Source organism: Cervus canadensis, chromosome 3 (assembly GCF_019320065.1).
Source record: "Cervus canadensis isolate Bull #8, Minnesota chromosome 3, ASM1932006v1, whole genome shotgun sequence".
NCBI lineage: Eukaryota > Metazoa > Chordata > Mammalia > Artiodactyla > Cervidae > Cervus > Cervus canadensis.
Genome location: NC_057388.1, coordinates 72699947 through 72723837, shown reverse-complemented (window position 1 = coordinate 72723837; position 23891 = coordinate 72699947). Strand labels below are relative to the sequence as shown.

Below are 23891 nucleotides of genomic sequence, written 5' to 3'. Positions count from 1 at the left end.
AGGCTGGAAGATAATATCAAAAAAATCAAGGTAGAATAAGAAACCAATCCAGGCAATCAGTTTGGCATCCCAGAAACTATGACAAGACGACGACTACTTTCCAGTGCTTAAGAAAAACATGCCTTCAGTTTGAAAGAAACCACTGAGGGCTGAACAGAAGGAATGAGAGACGACAATTCATATCACTGAGTATTTAGAATAAGTTCCAAAAAATTCTAAATAACAGGGTAAAAGTTTACGCACAAAGAACCGGAATGGAAGAGATTACTAGAATCAGTAACAGTTGGATGTAAGCAAACAAGAGAATGACACCCACAATCACACTGGGGGAGTCTGCTTGTTTGTTTGTGCCAGATCTCAGTTCCCCTACCACGGACTGAACCCGGGCCACAGCAGCAAAAGCCCAGAATCCTAGGTGACCAGGGAATTCCCAAGAAAGTATTTTTCAAAGTTAGAATTCCATACACTCAAATCACAAAATAAGTAAAAGGTTAAAATAACTGCATTTCTTCTTTATTGACTACACCAAAGCCTTTGACTGTGGAAAATTCTTCAAGAGATGGAAATACCAGACCATGTGACCTGCCTCTTGAGAACTCTGTATGCAGGTCAAGAACCAACAGTTAGAACTGGACATGGAACACAGACTGGTTCCAAATAGGAAAAGGAATATGTCAAAGCTGTATATTGTCACCCTGCTTATTTAACTTATATGCAGAGTACATCATGCAAAATGCCCGGCTGGATGAAGCACAAACTGGAATCAAGATTGCCAGGAGAAATATCAATAACCTCAGATATGCAGATGACACCACACTTACAGCAGAAAGTGAAGAACTAAAGAGCCTCTTAAAGTGAAAGAGGAGAGTGAAAAAGTTGGCTTAAAACATTCAGAAATGTTTCTACATTCAGAAAACTAAGATCATGGCATCCGGTCCCATCACTTCATGGCAAATAGATGGGGAAACAAAGCATACAGTGAGAGACTATTTTTTGGGCTCCAAAATCACTGCAGATGGGGACTGCAGCATGAAGTTAAAAGACGTTTGCTCCTTGGAAGAAAAGCTATGACCAACCTAGACAGCATATTAAAAAGCAGAGACATTACTTTGCCAACAAAGGTCTGTCTAGTCAAGGCTATGGTTTTTCCAGTAGTCTGTATGGATGTGAGAGTTGGACCATAAAGAAAGCTGAGCACCAAAGAACTGATGCTTTTGAACTGTGGTGCTGGACGAGACTCTTGAGAGGCCCTTGGACTGCAAGATCCAACCAGTCAATCCTAAAGGAAATCAGTCCTGAATATTCATTGGAAGGACAGAGGCTGCAGCTGGAACTCCAATACTCTGGCCACCTGATATGAAGAACTGACTCATTGGAAAAGATCCAGATGCTGGGAAAGATTGAAGGCGGGAGGAGAAGGGGATGACAGAGGATGAGATGGTTGGATGGCATCACCAACTCGATGGACATGAGTTTGAGTAAGCTCCGGGAGCTGGTGATGGACAGGGAAGCCCGGCATGCTGCAGTCCATGGGGTCGCAAAGAGTCAGACACGACTGAGTGACTGAACTGAACTGAACTGACAACATTCAGGAGCACTGTATTTATTACCACACCATCATTTTAAGAAAGTTACTTGAGGCTATAACATAACAAAATGAGGATGAAACTAAAACAGAGGAAGACCCTGGGTGAGGGAGGGTCAAACAGTACAAACTTCTACTTATAAAATGAGTAAGTTCTGGGAATCTAAAGTACAGCATGATGACTACAATTCACAATACCTGTATATTTAAAAGTTGCTAAGAGAGGAGAACTAAAAGTTCTCATCACAAGAAAAAAACTGTGACTCTGTGAGGTGGTGAATGTTAACTAAACTTATGGTGGAATTATTTTGCTACACACACACACACACACACACATTTCAAATAATTATGCTGCACATCTGAACCTACTACAATTATATATGCCAATTATATCTCAATAAAAATAAAGGGGGGGGGTAAGATCCCAGAAAGGATCTAAAACACAGTGAATTTAATCTAGAAGTGAGGTAAAAAGAAGTTTTAGAATGCAAGCTATATAATATTGAACTAGAAAATAATCAGTCCAAATGGGAGTCATGGGTGAAACGGTCTGCAGAGAGTGATTTCTAGACAATACAGAGTACCAGTAAGAATCCAGGTAATTCTGAGTTCATGATGATAGTGTACTATTTTTGACAAGAAAAAAAAGCAAGACAGCAAGAAACTCCAGAAAAACAAAAAACTATACAAGAAACTCCTGATCCAAAGGGATGCAGTGAAAGTGAAGTAAAACCAGAGACCCGAGCCCTGAGTGGAAGGGGCAGTGGGCTCAGGCACATACACCTTCAGGGTCCTGACAGATGAAGCTGGACGTCAGGGGAAATTCTGCGTCCCCTGAGACTTTCCTGGGCAGCCACCTGCTGGCTGGCAGGAAGAGCTGAGGTGCAGGGAGCAGGGCAGCAAGCGTATGAGACCAGAGCTGCCCTGGTAGGGCCAATGTGGGGAATGGGAGTGTACCATCTGTAGGGCCATGAGTGTACCATCTGTAGCCTCAAGTAACTTTCTCAAAATGATGGTGTGGTAATAAATACAGTGCTCCTGAATGCTGTCAATTCAGTTCAGTTCAGTCCAGTCACAAGTCATGTTTGACAAGATATACATAGAAAACATCTGGTAGGACTTCCCTGGTGGTTCAGTGGTTAAAGTTTCCCCTTCCAATGCAGGGGGTGCAGGTTCAATTCCTGGTCAAGGAGCCAAGATCCCACATGCTTCTGTTACAGAAGCAACACTAACAGATACAATAAAAAATTTTAAAATGGTCCCCATCAAAAATCTTTTTAAAAAAAGAAAAAGGAAAGAAAGAAAGAAAACACCTGCCAAAAGATCCCAGAAACTAGTAATGTGACTTCTGAGGTTGGGGTGGGGGCTTGAATAGGATAAAAAGACAGAGGCAGGAGAGAAGCTTTTCATTGTACATTTTTATTGTTTTGAACAGGTAAATATCCTATGCATTCAAGCAAAAAAAATTTTTTTTTAATAGATAAATGCAACCTATTAGCCTTTTTTGCTATGGAAGTTTCCCATAATAAAAGTCTTCCTACATTTTTTTCTAAACGCCTTCTAAGAAGGGAACATTGTGTTGCAGAGCTTTTTAGCACAAATTCCAACAGCTGCATCGAACTCTGGGGGCACAGCATCACTGTACAAGACATGCCCAGGGGTCTTGGTGCTCTTCCGGGAGGTTCCCATGGTGAGGCTAGAGATGGCATGCAGCATGGCCATGAGCCCACCAGCCTGCAGGACCTCATTAGTCAGTAAAGACCACGCACCATCTCCGAGAGGAAAGAGAATATTGCAAAGGAAATTAATTCACTTGTCACTCACTGTCATCTAGTCAGGACTGTGCACAACAATATCATGATATTTTCCACTCAGAAGATGACTGATCAAACAGAGAAGCGGGTGGGAGCTGGGTCCTGCTCTCTGCTCCACCACCATCTCACCAGACAGTGTGGGGCCTTAGCAGTTCACATCTCCAGGAGAGTTTTCTCATGTGCCAAGTGAGAGGTTAGACTAAAAATCTCTGTAGTCCAATTTTCCAACATTAAAATCCTATGATTCAGTGAAAGGCCATGTTTATAACCAGCCCCAGCTGACTTTTGCAATCACACAAAGATCTCCTTCCTAACTGCAAACTTCCCTCTCCCGACTCCATGGCTACGCTGAGCAAAGAATGGGGAACTTGGCTGCTTTTCCTGTGCAAAGACTTAACTATATCTCACAAATGAATGAGACCAAAGCTTCATTTTGAGAAATTTTCCTTTAGATTCTCCAGCAAAACAACAGAAATAACAAAAATTTTTAAATGGTTGCATGTAAAATAACAACGCTTGAACATAAAGCATAACCTACAGGCATTCAGCTGTCCCCCACTACACCTGAGAGGCAAACCCATTTCCACTTAAAAAAATAATCAACAAGGAGTAAAGGAGAGGCAATCTTCTGAGGCCTCAAGCACCAAGCCATAGTTGAAGAAGAGAGGGCCCAGGACCACCCTCCGTTAACACTCGGTGCCTCCCACGTCTACCCGTTACGCCCAACATGCCTGCTCCCCTCACACAGAGCTACTTACAAACCCAGAACAACTGCGACTTCATCAGCTGAGCTGCTACCATCACAGCTATCATCAGGATGGTATCTGAAAGGTTCCACAGACAAAAATCAAAAATAAACACTGCTAACAGGTAGCTGTGACAGGTACCACAGGAACAGCTGGAAAAGGAGCCAGTCCAGAAAGAAAGTGGCAACTCAGAAAAAAACCCTTAGGCCAGCAAAAGCCAAGAGATACAAAATAAACTTACTCCCAAATTTTAAGTGAGGCATGACTAAATCTCTCCGATTATTAAAAACTAGAGAGATCACGAATTTTTTAAAGAAAAACACAATTTGAAAGTTGCTGAGAAGAGTATCTTAAAAGTTCTCAGCACACACACACAAAGTTCTGTAATATGGTGAGGATGTTAACCAGATATTGTGGTGATTATTCCATAAAACACATAGGTATCAAACCATTATACTGTACACCTTAAACTAACACTGTGTATCAATCATACTTTTCTTTTTTTAATGTCATGGGGAAAAAATACTACCGAAAGAGAAAAAACAATCCAACCACACAGGAGATTAGTGCAAATTAAATCAGCAGGTATCATAACGTGCCAACACTAGATAAATAAATGTCTTACAAAGAATGTGCCTCTTCTAGTCCCAGCATCGCAAACACTCAGGTTCATCCACACACCCCCGAATGCGGGGAGCACTAGCTCCAGAGAAAGCCAGCCTGAAAACCCTGACCCTCTCTGTGTTTCCTCCTGTGAACCGCAAAGCCTCAAAGCGCTGCTGGGGGAAGGGCCCGAGGGGTGTCTGGCTGCACAGCGCAGGTTAAACAAACAGTTTACACTCCACTCAGCCGGGAACTGTGCTGGTGCACCTGCCGTCGTTACCTGAGCCCCACATGTCAGCTCCAGTGCAGTCATCTCATACCAGTCTCGGGGACCATCACGTGCTCAGTAAATGTCTAACGCAGAAATGAGCAAAACCCAGGGCCACCCTCGGTGAAAGAGAGGCCATCTCACCCCAGAGGTCAAGACAAGTGGATCCGAGAGGCAAGGATGTGACGGGGGCATGACGACCCGTCACTTAGCACAATGCGACGAAGGGCAGGCCCCTCACAACACACTGCTGACGGCAGAGCTTGGAATCATGAGACTGACACCCCAGTGACTAGTGGGCACATCTGAGATGCTGTTTTCAATGAGCAGGCTTCCCAGGTAGCCGTGGGAAGCTCAGCAAGAGCTGTCAAGTGACCTAGGTCTCCTAAGTCAAAGAAAGGGAAAATAACTAGTTTGGGGTTTTGGCAGGGGGGTTGCCTTTTGTGGGGAGGCCACGCTGTGCAGCTTGTGGCATCTCAGTTCCCCGATCAGGGATCAAACCTGCGTCATCAGCACTAAAAAACAATGGAGTCCTAATCACTGGATTGCCAGAGAATTCCCAAAAATAACTAGTTTTAGGTTGGGCCTAACAAAAGTCCTTCCAGAGAAAGTTCCCAAAGTTCATGGAGAAGCTAGAAGACAGGCTAGACCAGGAAGCTCTAACATTTTTAGCCAAGTAATTAAGTGTATAACCAACACTTTTCATAATTTATTTGCCTACATACAAGGTAATCCTACCAAAAAAAAAACCAAAATGAAAATCAATACCTGACCCACTAAAACTCTAAAGCATGCTGGGCAACTCACCCTGACAGGAAGGTCAGCCTGTACCAGCTCTGACCTACTGTGTCAGGGGGGACACAGTCATCAAAAGTCGGATTCTGTGGGAATGACTCCTAGTTACCCAGTATGACCTGGATCCTAAAGTCCATCAGGTCAGGAGGTCGCTGAGCCCTAGTGGGATCTCCTGGGCTGGAGTGGGAAGGAGAGAAAGGGAGAGACGTGTAGACAGTGCCGCTGCAGCTGACACCATCCCCACGCGCCCTGACACGCACCCACAAGGAGCTGTGAAGACCCAGGGGCTCCGGTCCTGCTCCTGTGTTCCATGCTGCAGGATGAACTGCATTCATCTGACACTGGTAGGAAGTTGCAGTCTTCTAGAGGCTTCCCCAGCCTTACCCAGACTGCTGCAGAGGGCAGGCCTATTTTAGGTAGAGACCTGGGTAACCACAAAGGGACCAGGAGGGACCTCAGGATAGAAGTGGGCTAAGGGGAAGGTCTGGAAGGGCTTGCTCACTGCCCAGAGCCTGGATCTGACGTGTATCCAGACCAGCAGGAGCCACTTCACACAGTGGTCGTTTCTCAGAAACGTACAGGAAACTCAACTTTTGTTTCACATGCTCTGGGACCATCCCTTTTAAAGAAGGCTGCAGTTATTTCTGTTTATAAAGAGAGGAGTGGGACACGGGGAAAACAGTATGAGCTTTAGAAGCAGACACACCTGGATCAAACCATGGCTGTACCAGGGCACCCATTCAGTCACTCACTCCTCCTAAAACATTCAGACAGTGCTCCCTGCGCCTGGCATAGCAAGAGTGAGGGAGACACATGGTGACTTTTCCATGTCAACTTGGATAACTGAGGAACTTCTCTCGGCCTCAATTTCTCATCTATAAAACATGAAAGATACCACTTACTTTGCAGGTTGTAGTTTCTCATGACAAATGAAATAAGAAAACAGTTTCTAGCATATATAAGAATTTTTTACATTGTGGATTATAGTAACAGTGTCCCATTTCACATGAGTTTTCTTCTTTAGTGTGAAGCCTGCCTACTTACAACGAGCTATAATAATGCTATTCTCAGCAAGGTCCCCAAGTAAACCTCTCTCTCTCGCTAAAAGATTAAATTTCCACTCACTCAAGCTCACCAAGATGGAGAAATCCACTCAAGCTATAGACGTTACAGCTCCACAGAGCACAGGACCGGAAGTCCACTCATCACGACAGAACCTGTGGTGCTCTCCTTTGCCTTTCAGGATTCCATCTTCCCCAGTGTGAAACAGGTGTAACAACAACTGCCTTGCCTACTCTGTAGGCACTGGCAAAAGCACTGTAGTGCTTCTGCAGAGACTAAAGACAATAAATGATATGAAAATACTATAAGTAAAAAGAAAAAAAAAAAAGCTCAGGTGCTATTCACATAGAAGGCTAAGTTGGGTCTCATACTTAACGTGGTTAAAGAGGGCGGAGATTGGCATGCTTGTGACTGAAGACAAGAAGCAGTCTTGTGCTGGTGGCTAAGCAGCTCCAGCGCAGCCCACAGCCTGAAGCCTTTGCTTCAGGAAAGAAGCTGAGCAGATGAGGCTGGAAGGACCTGGCGGTTACCTGCTTGCCCTTCACCACGTGCTTGGGCACCGGCACCTTGAGCTCTAGGTCGGTGTAGTCCTGGGACCAGGTGTAGTTCTCACGCACAGCACCGTTGTAGCTGTCGGGGTTTCTCTGGAACTGCTCCTGTCTCCTGAGAAAGAACAAGAAGTAAGACGACAGCCCAGGCCCACAAGCAGGGCAGGAAGCCCACAGGGTACCCAGGAACATACTGTCTCCAGGTCCTGAGAACGTTCACCTAACCTTGCTTTGGTTCTGCACCTAAAACTCCCCTTCCCTCTGGCTAATTTCCTTTCTGACCACCCAGCTCGGGCCTCCTGGGAAGTCACAGGAACAAAGGGAAAAGCCAAGGAGAAGCCCCGTGTAGCACCCTCAAGGTTAGGAAAAATATCCGTCACTGCAGTCCATGGCATAGCCTGGCCCTCCTGGTCTTCACAGAGCTTAGAATCCAGACCAGTCCACAAGCCAAAGAGCCTCATTAATAACATCCTGGGGCTTGTGGGTGCCTGGTTTCCCATAAACTGCTTGGCAGGGCATATCTTTAAAAAAAAGGGGGGGGGGGTCAAAAAACAACTTCAGTCTATAGCTACTCAACTTCAGTTCTAATCCAACCCCGGCCTCTATCTTCCCCTGGTAAATAAATCAAAGCCAAGGCACTGCACTGAACTGCAGGCTGTCTTCAGATGTGAGCAGTGTGCTTATGAGACAGCCTAGGAAAGAAACCCCATCAGCTGAATCTTCTTGTACGTGCATTACCAACCCAGCACAGATGCAAACAGGCATGGCTAAGAAGCTCATGTCAAAATTAAAACACAATAAAACACTTGTCACAAAATTTAAGTGTTAATAATAGTAAAAACACCACATAAAAATAAGTTGACAGTCCATCATAGTAAGTTTTTGATCTAAATTAAAAGACAGAAACCTAGTCAAGGAAGAGACAACACCTATGAGCATGCCCATCCCAACAACAGGTGCATGCAGCCCCCTTCTGCGCGTGCGGCGCCCAGCTGATGCGCCTGGAGGGAGCAGCTGATGGGTGGGCTGCCACACTCACCGTGCATGCCTACATGTCTGCAGAGGAAAACATACAAGAGGGTCAAGAGCTGTACCCCATCAGCCCCTCACCTCTGGTTAGGAGGCGCTGCAAGTGGTGGTTAATGAGGACGCACTTTTCAGGTGAACATTGTAAGCCAAGAACATGTTTACCTCCTGTGGGTATGCCTTCCACACCTTAAATCTGAGGCTGGGCCTCTATCACAGCCCAGGTTCTCTGGGCCGGTAAACTGGTGGCTGCTACGGGCTATGTCCCCCAAAATGAATGTGTTAAAGTCCTAACCCTCGGCACCTCATGCGGAAACACGGTCTAAACGGATGTAATCCAGTTAGAATGAGGTCATTAGGGTAGGCCCTGACCCAATGCGACTGTGTCCTTAAAGGGAGGGGGCTCTGGACACAAAGACATGCACAAAGGAACAACGTGAAGAACCTTGGGGAGAAGACAGCCATGTGGCAGAGGCGAGCGATGTGGAGCTGGTGTCTGCGGAGGGCGCTGGCCAGGCAGCATCACAGGGTGGGCAGCTCAGCAGGCACGTGCCCCTCCCCACCCCCCCGCAACCCCGTATGGACCTGCAGCTTCTCCCCAGCACAGACTAGCAAGCTGTTGGGTGTTTTTAACACTCTAAATCCACATTCTCTTTAAATAAAGTTGATTATTTCCAGCCGACAGTGTGCAAAAAATAAGTCTCCTGTCATATGCAGGTGCTCTGGGCCCCCCCTCACCCTGCCCTCCCAGACCAGCCTACAGCCACACCCCTGCAGCTGTTGGCCAGCACCGGGGTGGGAGGGGGAAGGGGGCGGGCGGAGTGGGAAGGGTGGGAGGAGGAGCATGAGTCAGCAGCCAGGGTGCAGACGGGGAGCAGGCCTCACTGCAGCACCCACGCCTGATGAGCCGGATCAGCCCAGATAACAGGGTTGTGACTGTGTTCAAAAAAAGCCCTCTCCAAGGGAGAGGCTCTGCTCGGCAGGCACCCACAGCCAGTGTCACCTGCACAGGTGGGAAAGGAACTCAGACCCGCCTCCCACCCCCCCCCCAAGCCCCTGCACTGTGGGAATTAGAACAGCCAGTGGCGAGTGGGAGAAGCAGAGGGTAAAAGGGGTCACAGACCCCAAATAAAGGCTCTTGTGCAAGAGACTGGAGCCCATATAGGAAACAGGTTATAATTCAGCAGGGGGCACTCTCAAGCCCCTTTACAGGTTCCCAGGGTTTGGGGAGGGGGTGGATTCCTGGATTCCCCACTGTGTGGAGGCAGGTGCTGGCCAGCACTCACCAGGTTCCCGGAGCCAGAAAAGAGCTGCTTCCACCCTGGAACATTCAGCCTCCACTCATTCACACCTGCCTCTCATGCTCTAAGGCAAAGGCCACCTCTCCTGGGTGTTCAGTGGGACACAGGTGTGACAGCTCCCCACCCACCTGTAGATGCCACTGTCCGTGTACCCAGGGGAGGGGCCCAGGCTTGTGTGTGAGGCATGTGGTGTGCGCGTGTACATGTGAATGAGTACGTCCTGTGAGCATGTGTGTGGTGTGTTTGTGTGTGTGGAGTACACAGTGTGTGAGCACTTCCATGTGCACGTTTTCCCTTGTGTGTGTGTGTGATGTGAACGTGTGGTGTGAGCATGTTCACGCTGTGTGTGCGTGGAGGCCTGGGGGGGGCAGTGTGCACGGTGGTTAGTAGCCGGTAGTTCATCCTCTCCCTTCACAGAGCAGCTCCATCTCTCATCGATTTCCTGCTCTTCTCACTGATCCTACCATATCCCACACCTGGAGCTCGTGCTCTGCAATGAGAGAAGCCAGCACAAGGAGAAGCCTGCGCACCATAACTAGAGAGCAGCCTCCACTCACTTCCACTAGAGAAAAGTCCATGCAGCCAATAACAACAAAGGTATAACAGAATGAGATAATCACCACTGTGTAACCTACAATGGAAACGCTGAGTCTGGGCAGCATTCCTTGATGGATGCGGAGCGCTAGGTGAGAGGTGGATGGGAGTCTGCTCACAGAAGGAGTGGAAAAAATCACCTGTGTCCACAATAGCCAGACACCAGGCACTCCTGATAGAGCCTCACCTCTGTGGTAGCCCTGCCCTAACGCTGAGCCTTAAATCCGCTCCACACCGCAGGTCTAGTCACCAGACTACAGGGAGCACAGGCGGCAGCAGAGAACACATCCATCAAAACCACCAACATAAAACCAACCAAGTCCAGCATCTGGGAGATGACAATAGACAAAATCCTAAGTTTCTTTACAAACAAATGGTTACAAAGGGCATCATAAAATGAAAAAACAGAAGAGGAATTATTCTAAATTAAGAGACTTAGAAGATAGAGCAACCAAATGTAATGTTGGGACCTGCTGGACTGCTCATTTGAAAAAACCAACTGTAAAAAAGACATTTTGAGACAATGAGGGGAAAGTGAACGTGGTCTGGACATTAGATGATTAAAGGGAATCATAAATTTGTAAATTGTGATATACATTTAGTCCATTTTTCTTTTTTACTGAAGTATGCATGGGTGAAAGAAAGTTTGTGATTTCTGGGCTCTGTCACATCAAAAAAAAGGGGATTAGGAACAGAAAGGAAACATGAATTCCGACATATTGTTAATAAGAAAGTGGGGGAACCTCATGGACATTCAGTATGCTATCCTCTCCATTTTGTGTCACCAAACCTGAAGGATCTGTCTTGGCTATTCACCCAGGAGTGGATCTGCTGGGTCAAGGGTATAAAAGAAAGCATCTCACCCTTAAAGAGATAGTGAGAAACTCATTTCCAAGGGCTGCCCCAATTTTCACTCAACAGAGGTATGCACAGGGGCCCTGCTCAACACTGGAACAAGTTTTATCAAGTAAATATATACAAAAAATAGTGTTTCTGATCGGTCTTGATTCACATTTCCCTTCATATAATGTTAACTGGCCATATGCGACTCATTTCTGCAAAATTCCTGCCATGGCTTTTGTTTGTGCTTTCCCTGGTTTGAAGTTCTCCATAAATTTTTGATAAAATTCTTTGTTGGTTTCCGAGTATACAAACACCTTCTCCTGGCTGTTAAGTTGTCTTCCAACTTCCTTCCAGATGTTTGATTAACTCAAGCACCATCACTATCATCAAACAATCTCATAACTTCTTCCCTCCGTGAAGTCTAAAGGGCATCACATCTATTTTCTAACAGGAATACTCTAATATTTTAATCTCTAATTTTTGGAGTTATCATGCCCTTTGCATTCAACCTGGCTTCCTTGTGTAGTCTTTTCTTCTCTTGACCACTTGGACCAGGAGTTTGTCTAAACGGAAAATCCAGCTGAGGAACACAGGGGCCAGCCGGGCACAGGACTCGCGGGCAGTCACTGCGTGCAGCAGCCCAGCTCCTCTGGGATACCTTCTGGTCCTTAGCGCCCACTCACCACCTTAAGGAAGGCTCAGTTTAATAAAAAAATTCTTACAACAAGTATATTTTGAAAGTGTGCTTTTAACATTTTAAAATTAATTTTGCAGTACGGTTAAAAATACGAGTTGATTCTATATTTACCTAAAATAAATGAGGCAAGGTGCTTGGAGTCTCATGATATGCCCATGAATCACTTGACAGGTGTTAATGCAAATTTAGGGAACGTCTTTGACAATCTGTATCAGATGGTCAGCCAACAAAAACATAATCAATATTTACTACAAACTCTTCTAATTAACAAAAGATATAAGGTGGTTATAGTGAGCCATTTTCTTAAATCATGTTAATTACTTTAACAAGGGAAAGAGACATCCCAATTTTTTTTACAAGTGTATAAATGTGAAATATACATTTTAAAACAAAAAGATAATTTACTGCATAAATATCCTGAATTCTTAGTCTTTTAAATCAATTTTCTATTCCTAGTCATCCAAAATCAGGACACTTATGACCAGCTTTACCATTTCAAGTCCCAACAGACTTCCCAACTAAGGGATACAAGTGTATCTCAGAGACATGGTAGGTTCTGTCCCAGACTACCACACACCCCAATAAAGTGAGTCACAAGAATTTTCTGGTTTCCTAGTGCATGCAGAAGTTATGTGTAGTCTACACTCTACCATACAACTATTCTGTGTTAAGTGTGCAACAGCACTGTGTCTAAAAGACAATGTACATACTTTAATTAAAATTACTTTATTGCTAAATAATGCTGACCATCATCTGAGCTTTTAGTGAGTCAATCTTTCTGCTGGTGGAGGGTTTTGCCTTGATGTGGTGGCTATGGACTGATCAGGGTGATAGCTGCTGAAGGATGGGGTGGCTGTGGCAATTTCCTGAAAGGAGGCAACAATGAAGTACATGCCACACGGGTTGACTCCTCCTTTCATGAAGGATTTCTTGAGCAGAGAATGCTGTTCAACAGCATTTTACCCACAGGAGATCTTCTTTCAAAACTGGAGTCAATCCTCTCAAATCCTACTGCTAATTTTATGTAATAATTCAACACTCTGCTGTCATTTCACGAACAATCTTCACAGCACCATCACCAGTAGATTCCATTTCAAGAAATCACTTTCTTTGCACATCCATAAGAAGCAACTCTTCATCCATTAAAGATTTATATTTATAACATACATAATAATAATGAAAAGCTATGAAATATTAGAATTACCAAATCGTGACACAGAGACAAGAAGTGAGCAAATGCTGCTGGGAAAATGGGGCTGTGAGACCTGCTTGACACAGGACTGCCACAGACCTTCAACTGGTACTCAACACAGTATCTGTGAAGCACAATAAAGCAAAGTGAGATAAAACGAGGCATGCGTGTAATGGGACCAGAGGAAAACAACACCCAAACTTTCAGGAGCTGCATGTCGTCAGGGATGCAACCAGCAGCAGAGCCACGTGTCAGAAACGTCCCATCGTTAGTACTGAGAAGGCCAAAGGAAATTTTATTTTGTTCTATTCTCAAAATGTTTTACTAAGACACTGCCTGAGATATGACAGGTCAGGGGTTGGTAAATGACAGCCCAGCACGTGTTTGATAAATAAAGTTCTATTGGAACGAGCTACAGTAATCCATTTACAAAGCATCTTTGGCTGCTTTGGGCTCCAGAATGCGTGACCTGCAAAGCCTGAAATATTTACCCGCTGGCCCTTTAGTTTATGCAATTTTGGGATTTGGGGGTTAGTTTTTAATGAGCTTTGGTTCATTTGGGCTTTTTGTTTTTGTTATTTTTGAAAAGCCATGTTTCAAGAAAACTTTTAAAAGGCAACAATTTTAATCAATAAGAAAGCATCTGAAATGAAAGGACTCCAATCACTGCAACACGTGGCCAGATAGCGTTTCCCCCACTCCCAGTGGCTCCAATCTAGGAAGGGTCAGCATGAACAGCAGACGGGCCAGGGGTTCAGGATGATGAGCTAGACTACTCATACCCACTCCGGGCTGCAGGTTCTTCATCCTGTCACCTCCCAGGATTCTCAGGTGACAATCATGTGGAAGTGCATGCACACAGTGCGCCTGGCAACACACATTTTGTAGGATTTTGTAGTGCTTCCCTCCCATAAACCCTCCCAACACCCCATCCCTACCGCTGTCCCGGGGAAGAGAGCAAATAGTCTTTCATTCTGGAAGTCGTCTGCTGTCCTCTTCTCTCAACACCTTCCTGACTGTCCCCCTGACTAGACAATCTCACACACCAAGTGAGGTGGACACACTCCTCCACCTCTCTAGTCCAGACCTTAGAGGGATGAGGATGAGGCTCAGAAAAAACAGAGGTAGGGGAATTAAAATAGAGACCAAAAGGGATATCAAGAATCACCAAGACGATTCTGAAGAGGACAAACCGGGGCAGGGGTGGGGAGCAGGCGATGGACACAGTCCCTGCAGATGTCAACTGTGGCCCTTGCACTCAGGGAGCAAATGGTGAGCAGGGAGACCACCCCGCCCTGAACCAGGGCCGCCCTCGTGGACTTGGGTGGCATGTGGGTGAGAAAGAACGGCTGTCTGACAAAGGGCGCCAATGCACAAAACTAAACCTAGAAGTGAAAAGCACACTTACACTTTAAACATTTTGTAGGAAATATTTGTACCACATCCAAGTAGAAAAGTACTAACAAGAAAATACATTAGATGTAAAGAAAATTTACATCTAAATTAAATGTAATACTTCTGGATGAGAAGGCCCCCAAAATACACAAAGTTAAGGACTTCCCTGGTGGTCCAGCAGTTAGGAATCCACTGGCCAATGCAGGAAACACAGGTTCAAGCCCTGGTCCAGAAAGATTCCACATGCCTTGGGGTAACTAAGCCCACACTACACCCACTACTACACCACGACTACTGAGCCACACTCTAGATAGAGCCTGTGCTCTGCAACAAGAGAAGCCGCCACAATGAGAAGCCCGAGCACCGCCACGAAGAGTAGCCCCCAGTTGCCACAACTAGAGAAAGTCTTCTTGCAGCAACCAAAAATAAATAATAAAAAACTTTCAAAATGCAAACAATTAGATGGTAGGCCAGAGTGAGGAGGAAAATCTATGACACATAACCAACAAAGAACTGAAATATATAAAGGATTTCTACAAATCAGTAACAAAAATAGGAAAGTTGGCAGGGGCTATCAAGAAGACATTCAGAGAGAAGGAACCCGAACTGCCACTGAACGCCAGATGACATGGCCTGCGAGTAACCGCAATCGTGAGCAAAATGATGGGCTCATCCGTCGACTGACAAAAAAAAAAAAGTAAACCACTGAGATGATGAGAGCAGGGTGAGAGGAGTATAACCTTCCATGCAGCCCTGGAAAGTGCACACCCTACAAAGGCACTTCTCAGAGCGTGGGTCATAAAATCTACGTGTGGAACAGAACACGACAGGGAACAGAAAATGGGAAGCTGTACTGCAGAGAAAAAGCCAGCACAGCTTCGTGGAGCCGCCCCTACATTTGCACTGGGCAGCTGAGGGCGCAGCCGAGAGAGTCTGCATTTGTTGCCCAAGAGAACCCATCACACATGCAGGAAAGGAGCTGCACCATGGCCAAGAGAGGTCATGAAGTCAAAGAGGGTCATGGGGCCAGAAGGAGGGCCCTGGGGTAGAAAGAGGGCCACAGAGTAGGCAGGACATCATATCAGAGATTTATCTAATATCCAGTGGGGGTAAACATGACAGCAGGTTCAATCAGTGGTCCAGTGTATGAGGCTGAACAACTGCAAACACAGTTTAAAGACAAAGGATGATGACTGAGTGGTGCTTGTGTTGAGGGATGGATATATCCAGCAACATAAGACAGAGAGAGAAGCACCTGGGGGCTCACAGTCAACCAGTCAATCACAAAAGCAGGAACACCTCCTCCAGAACACATCCAAGCTAGGACACAGAATTCACCTACTAGAAGGATTGGCTTATTCCATTACAGGTTATAAGTGATAGGAACCCTGTTCTCACTCTCAGAGAAAGGTACAAAGATTTCAATGTATTTCCAGAAAAAAAGATAATAAGCACATACACTGACAGGGCAGTGGTGGGGGGCCCAGCGGCAGGGGCTCCCAGAATCAGTGAGCTCATTCACTGCCATGTACGGTTTCTAAGTGTTGCCTGTAAAGAAAGCCATCAGGCTCCGTGGAGAACGGGGGGAAGAGAAAATATGATGAGATGAGCCTGGAACCAGGCAATACCAGAAAGTAAGGAAGTGCTCAAAAAACCACAGGATGCAGAACGTCAAGAGGACACAGAAGCCAACCAGAGAGCTCCCAATGGGGCAGAGCTGGAACTGATGTGAGTGTAACATATATTGAGTAAACATATAACCCAGTGTTGGACTATAAGGCAGAGAATAAAGTGATACCCATGAGTCTCTCTGATACAAATGAATGACTGAATAAACAAACAACTAATTAATAAACAGAAGGAATGAGGGAAATATAAAATCAGTGTTAATACCACAGTGATAATTGCTATAAGCAAGATTCACTGATGATGTTAAAAATAGTGGGTGAGACTTTTAAGGGGAAATGGGATATTTGCAAAACCTCACAGTATCTCCCCCCAAACATTCATCAATTAATAATGTGGTTTTAATCTATGTTGAGAATTTAACAAATTCTCAGCAACTCCTCTACCCTCCTAGGAGGTGGAACAGAAAGGGAACAGCAGTGACATTAGGTGAGGACACCTGCAGACTTATCCTTAACCAGGGGGCCAAGCTAACATCACAGTCTCAAGTCATGTTCGTATCACGGACACTCATAGGATGTGAGGGGAGGGACACATCACCTCCGCGGTCTTCATCCCAAAATCCATATCCCAATTGGATCATGAGAAAAGACCAAACCAACTCAAACTGAGTGTCTACCACACACCTGATGTCTTCAAAAGTTTGACAGTCACAAAAACCAAAAGGACGGCGAAACTGTCCCAGGCTGAAAGTGACTAAAGAAACATGACAACAACACGCAAGGTGGCATTCTGTTCCAAAGGGAACAGAAAGGGAACACTAGCTAGTGAAGGGGTGGTGGTGGTGGGACCAAAAACAGAAACCCCCCCAGAAGACAAGAGCACCAGCTCACTTTAGGGGCAGAAGGGCGACTCCACTCTCAGGCTCACTCTACAGCCACGAACTCAGGCCCCGAGATTCAAGCCACCCCAAAGTTTGAACCCTGACTTTCACTGGGGCAAGGGTGTTATCTGATCACATGTCTCAACCCCTTTAAAGCCTGGATTTCCTCACCTGCTTACTCACAGAGCTGCTGAAAGACTTACATCAAACAATATTCACAAGACCCCACCCAGTACTCCATGTGCAGCAGCTCTCTACGATGCAGGGTTGTTAATAATAGACATTCGCTAACATTTCCTGCCCGTGATGCTGAACCAAAGCCCAGGCAATGAGGCTTGGCATCATCTCCAATTCAAGATTACTGTATTTACTCTTTCCCCCCCCCTCTTTTTCCTCCCTATCTCCCGAACTTCTCCAGTCCCACTGATTTTGAAAAGGAAATAAAAGGGCTTTTACCCTTTGCATAATTTCCCTGCCGACTGCCATTGTTCATAGCACTTGATATAGCAAATTCTGGCAATGTTTTCCCATTTGCTTTATCTGGAGAGTGGTTATTTACTGCTCCTGCTGTTCTGGGGGGCGACAATGCCAGGGATCCACAAATAGCGAGGTATGTCTGCATAACAGTTAGTCCGTGGAGGGAACCATTGAGCTGGCTTCCTAACTTGAACCGCAGCTTGGCGACAATGGACCTAAGGGATTTTAGCCTGAATTACTCCAATCTAGACTCAGAAAGATGGTCCTTTGTTTTCCTGCATGCACCAACTCCTGGGAGGAATTCCAGCAGAAGAGCTATGCAATCTGCTGGGCCCTACAGCATCAGCATCAACCTGCCCCATCCTGAGTAAAAGGGTCACCCACATCAAATAGCCCAAGTTCTCAGCACACCCCGCCTGACCCCCAGCCCCGCTGCCTGGTATCTGCCCAGCACTGGCCTCCCTGTGCCACCCTCTCCTCAGGCCCCCACATTCAGCTCCGTCCAGGCCTGGCCACCAGCAGTGCCAAAGCCACACCCCTGTGATTGCGGCATCCACATACTTGCTGCTCAGGAAGTACCAGCTGAGCCCCACTATGCCTACACCATTCTGGGCGCCGGGGCCTGAGAGGGGGCATCAAGGGCCAGGCCCACTTGAGTGGGGCTCAGACCTCAAGGGCCAGTGGTGCACCAAGGTAACAAACATGACTGGGTGGCCCCTGCAGAGCCTCCAGGGCCTCCCACTGAGATCTGCTAAACGACAGGACAGGCTACTCAGAAGGGTCACAGAGCCACATCTCTAGTCAAGGGAGTCACTCAGAGGCTTGGCAGGCAGAACGGTGCCTATGACCCTGGCAAGCGGGGGAGGCAGGCACCCAGCCTCAAGCCAGCTCTGCCAGAGACTTGCCATGTGACCCGGGGCTGATGCCTCAAGCTTCTCACTGGTAAAATGGGGACCTATCAGTACCAATCTCAGAGATGTGAGGATTAAATGAGTCAAGACATACAAACCACTGAGAGCAGAGCCTGGCCCAGAGTAAGTGTCACCATCATCAACATCATTACTCACCTGGATCATCAATTCTATAAACACTGTCACTGTTTTGTCAAAGACAAGAAGCAGTTGTGCCAGGTAAGACCTGGGCTTTTAAAACCAGGGTATGGAATTTAATCAAAAAGTGACGGGTAGTCACCACAGGGGTGGAACCAGGAGTGATATCATGTGATTGCTTTAAAAGGTCCCTGCAAGGCTGCCATGTGGAGGTGATCAGATGGCAGGATGCTCCCAGTATGGGAAAGGAAGCTGGTGGGGGATCAGCAGGGACAAGAAGAGGCTGGAGGAGAGGGTGCTGGGGGCACCAGCCAGCAGGTGGCATGGGAGCCTGAAAGGGCGGTGGGAGTAGCAGGAGGGCGAGCACCTGGAGGGCTGGCAGAATCCAGATACGCAGAACCTGGGGGCTGAGAGTCGGGGACTGGGTGACCCAACCACACTGGAGGCACGCCTCACCTCACCCATCCGTTTTCCTCAGCCTGCTCATCCATCCGTTCCTTTCCCCACGAAGCCCTTACCAGGACCAAGCTTCATCCCTGATGGTAAGAGGGATGAATCCCCCCTTCACACTCAACACCAGGACACAGACGACACTGCAGACACACACAGAGCAGGCGTGGTGTCATCTGCTCATCTCACACTTAAACACTTGGGCAGCAAAATGCACAGCTGTCATGCGGTCCCACATGAAGTCACAATCTTCCAGAGGAAAAACCACACCTGACACGGGGTCTGCTATACAGCAGGACAAGCTTTGAACACGTTAAATGTAAACCACAGAACTTAAAAAATACATTCAGCATAATCTTAAAGAAGACATTCTCACCCTGTTTCTTTTAAATCCATCCAAAAAGCTTCAAGTTACCAATGTCTGAGCTTCATTTTCCATCTGAGAAGAATGCCCAGGAACTCTAAGCAGAGAGGGAGTCCATCTCCTCAGCTGTGAAGGCCCGGAGCCATCAGGGGTGCGGACGGTTGTCCACTGAAGCAGCCTCAGGCCTGACCTGAAGTTGTCCTGTTTCAGGTCAGCCTCATGTCAGCCTTCTGCATGTGCGCTAGCTTCCTCTCAGTAAACTCTAAAATGCCTTTTCAGCAGGCAAAAACTTGCACCTGGAATTCAAAAATCCCTTGGACTGCAAGGAGATCAAACCAGTCAATCCTAAAGGAAATCAGTCCTGAATATTCATTGGAAGGACTGATGCTGAAGCTGAAACGCCAATACTTTGGCCACCTGATGCAAAGAACTGACGCACTGGAAAAGACCCTGATGCTGGTAAAGACTGAAGGCAGGATGAGAAGGGGACGACAGAGGATGAGATGGTTGGATGGCATCACTGACTCAATGGACATGAGTTTGAGCAAGCTCCGAGAGTTGGTGAGGGACAGTGAAGCCTGGTGTGCTGCAGTCCATGGGTCACAAAGAGTCAGACACGACTGAGTGACTGAACTGAACTGAATCCACTAAATTCTAGTAAGTGAAAATCGATCCCAAACTGCAGGCTGATGACCTGAGACAGGGCCTGGCATAAGGCTGGCTGAGCAGCATGGGGGCAGCCACAGGCACAGGCCCCATCCAGCCACTTCTATCCTCTCCGCTTCCCAAGCTTCTGAGACGGAACCGGCCTGTCTCCTCCATTCTCACCTCAGGCTCCTACTGCCTGGCTCTCATCCCCCGCTTCGACTGTAAATCCAAACAGAGAAAGTCAAGGCAGGGGAATTCGCCCTTTTCTCGCCCAATCACCATCTTGACTCCCTCCACACCCTCTTCACCCTCTGCCAGGCCAGGAAGAGGTGCACCAACCCCGAAGACCTTCACGCTGGTGTGGCACAAATATATACTGCAAAAAGAACAACCCCAACAAACTAAGGTGCTAGTTAATGGGCTTCCCTGGTGTCTCAGATGGTAAAGAATCTGCCCACAGTGTGGAAGACCTAGGTTCGACCCCCAGGTCGGGAAGACTTCCTGGAGAAGGGAATAGAAACCATTTCAGTATTCTTGTCTGGAGAATCCCCATGGATAGAGGAGCCTTGTGGGCTACAGTCCATGGGGTCACAAAGAGTTGGACATGACTGAGTGACTCACACACACACAAAGTGAAGCATTCTTTTGATATAGCAAAGTTCCACTCCTAACTGAATGCTATGGAACACAAAATTTCGATGTTAACTAGAAATGCTGAGCCCTAGGGACTTGGGATGTTGCTCTTGCTTCCTACTGCCAAGGCCAACGTTGCCAGCCCCCTGGCTGCCTCCTGCTTGACCCTTCCCACGGATAGACTGTCTCTCACAGCCTCCAGCTCTTCTCATCTACTGCTACCCACCTCACCCCTCAGCAGACCTTAAAAACAAACAAGGACTTAAAAAAAAACCCGTTCCCAACCAGCATTCCCTTCAGGAAGTCACTTCCTCTCCACCTAACCCTCCAGAGCACCCCACTGTGAAACGCTCTGGCAAGCCCAGCAACCTCCAAGTGTCATAGCCAAGCAAGGCTTTTGTAGTTTCAGAGCCTGCATTCCCCCTACAGTATCTGACACCAACTTTCTGCCCGAGACCTGGGCCCCCCTTCTCTCTCCTCCATCATCACACTCATGACCACCCAGTCCCCAACTCTCTCCTCCACCATCATACCCATCACCACCTGGTCTCCAATGGCCAACCTTTCCTCTGCCCCATCCTCCCCATAAGCTCCAAGAGTCACAGCACTAACCCTGCAACTTCCACACACACCTCTGGAAACACTGCCAGTGAGGTATCCTGTTTGCACCCCCAGCTGCGTCTGCTCCCTGTTAACTTGCAAACAAGCCACGGTACCAAACCCTTGAGTTAGAAACCACTGGCAATTTCCCACAAGATAGGCCCACTTCTTCAGCATGACAGTCAGGGTCCTTCACCAGGTCATCCCAGCCCCAGGTACAGATAAGCCCTCTCTCCTCTGACCTCCCACAGGACAAGAACACCAGCACACCAGTATAGGAGTTCCCCCGACAGGGCTGCCTACCCTTTGCAACCTGCTGACCTTCCACGCCATCTCCCTGGGAGTCTGGCAGAGTCTCCCTACTAACTGTGCCTGGTGTTTCTGTCTGTCTGGTTTTTGGAAGGAAGGAGGGTTGTTGGTGTATGTGTGTGTACACACACGTGCACAGTAGAAGGTGCATTCCAGACTCTGACACAGCATAGATGGTACTCACAGTGTGAAGACCAGAATCGGTGGCTCTGAGCTTATGTAACATTGAGAAGCAATGAGCACCTGACCCTAGAGAGAAAGTGGAAGGCGAGGCAAAGGGGTTCATGTGTCTGATTCAGTCAGAGCAAGGAACATCTTCGAAGGAATTCAGATTTTTTTTAAAAAGCAAAATAATATAGTGCTCAAGGACACAGACCCTGGAATCAAGGTCCCTGTGGGCCACCGACCAGCGATGGAACCATGGACAAGCTGGCTCAGTTCTCCAAGTCTCGGTGAGCTCACTGGTGCAATGGGAAGTGTAACCCCTCACTGAGGAAACAGCACGGACTTGTGAGTGAATAGACTAGCAGTAGCTGACCTCCAGAATCCACCCACAAGTTGCGTTGGTCCTTATCCCTGACTTACACACGAGACTGCACAATTCAGGTCCAAATACACACTGTGACCCCTGGGTGCCCTCCACCTGCCACCCACATGACCCTAAGCTCTGAGAGTGTGTGGTCAGGCTTCACACTGACAAAACACACTTCTCCACACACATCCAGGGTCTTGGTCAGAGTGTAGCTGTTTTCACAGCCTGACAACAGCTCAACATGGAAGAGATGGCGGCCCAAGAGTTCAGCCAAAGCAACAATGTGCCATGGGAACACTAGCGCCTGCTGGATTTCAGTCTCTGCAAATAGTACTTTCCGTTCTCATTAGTTACAGGCTGCCAGGGAATTTTAGCTGCGAACAGAATGAAGACAGGCTGGAGAAACACTCCTACTATTTATAAAGTTCTGTGTCAGAGACTCAATCCTCCCTAACAGCCCCCTCCTCTTGCATATATACAAGCTGAGACCCTCCAGCCAGTGCTGCTTTGAGGGGTGCTGAATGGATGGCTGGACAAGACCCAGGCCACGGGCTGGCCAGATGCTCTGTTAGCCCCGGGGTCATGAGCAGTAGCACGATGCCACTCAGTCTTGCCGAGCTATTTTGCTGTTTGGCTCCTGCTGTCTGTCCCCACACAGCACTGTTAATTTTATTACCTCCAGAAAAAAGTGCTTTGGAGGAGCCTCTTAGACTACTGTATATATTTGCAACTCCCATACTTTTACCCTTTAAAGTAGCGGAACTAGATACTCTATCGAATGTAATTACCTCATTGGACTAACAGTGCCTGAGGAACACACCCTGGTTTCTGGCAATGCAGACTGGAGAATTCTATGTAGAGGTTTACAGAGAAAGATCTTTCTTTACTACTGGAAGAGTCACAAACAAAATCAGCATCAGAAAGGCACCTCTGACAGGCAGTCTTTCAAATATGACATGTCTACTCAGGCTACTGATGGAAAACCACTCCTCCTTTCACGGAGGACACCCTCTGCCTTCCTCGGGGACAGGGCCTGGCAGGGCACCTGAGGGGTACACAGGTCAAGGCCCTGAAAAGGGAGCCGACACTGACTCTGCAGTCACACCCTCACCTCCCAAGCGATGGAGAAGCCGGAGAACCTGTCCTCTGACACCAGAACTTGGTTCCCAACAGGCATCCTGCCATCTTCACGACCAGACTCACACACAGCCCACCAACATAGGCCATCACTGTCCATGGTCGGGCCCAAGAAAGAAGGGGCTGGGACTCAGTTTCACCACATGTCTGGTATCACGAGCCACCCTCACACACAGGCCCCATCACATCTCAGTCATGCCTAGAGTTAATACTGGGATGTTAGGTTAATGTTCCACATCAAGATGCTGGGCTTCAAAATCTGTCTTTAAATGTAAAGAGTAAGGTTGTTTTGAGTCAAGAAATGCAAATAAAAACCAACGATACCACCTCCCACCTGTCAGGGGCTTCCTTTGTAGCTCAGCTGTAAAGAATCCACCTGCAACACAGGAGACCTGGGTTTGATTCCTGTGTAAGAAAGTTCCCCTAGAGAAGAGACAGGCTACCCATGCCAGTATTCTTGGGTTCCTGGTGGCTCAGATGGTAAAGAATCTGCCTGCAATGTGGGAGACCTGGGTTCAATCCCTGGGTTGGGAAGATCCCCTGGAGGAGGGCATGGCAACCCACTCCAGTATTCTTGTCTGGAGAATCCCCATGGACAGAGAAGCCTGGCAGGCTATAATCTATAAAAATACTGAATCAGTATGTTGTGCATTGGCAACTAATATAATATTGTAAGTGAAACACACTGTAAGATAAACCAAGCATCTTCCATGT

At 47.2% G+C, this 23891-nt stretch overlaps 1 protein-coding gene across 1 annotated transcript in view; it reads right to left on the bottom strand.

Moving 5' to 3' along the window:
• The window catches only part of NUDCD3 (NudC domain containing 3), a 69241-nt gene that overhangs the window by 16740 nt on the left and 28610 nt on the right, over positions 1-23891 (bottom strand). The window contains exon 3 of the mRNA XM_043463467.1: positions 7404-7536. Coding sequence (XP_043319402.1) covers positions 7404-7536 — 133 coding nt within the window. The remainder of the gene's footprint in view (positions 1-7403; positions 7537-23891) is intronic.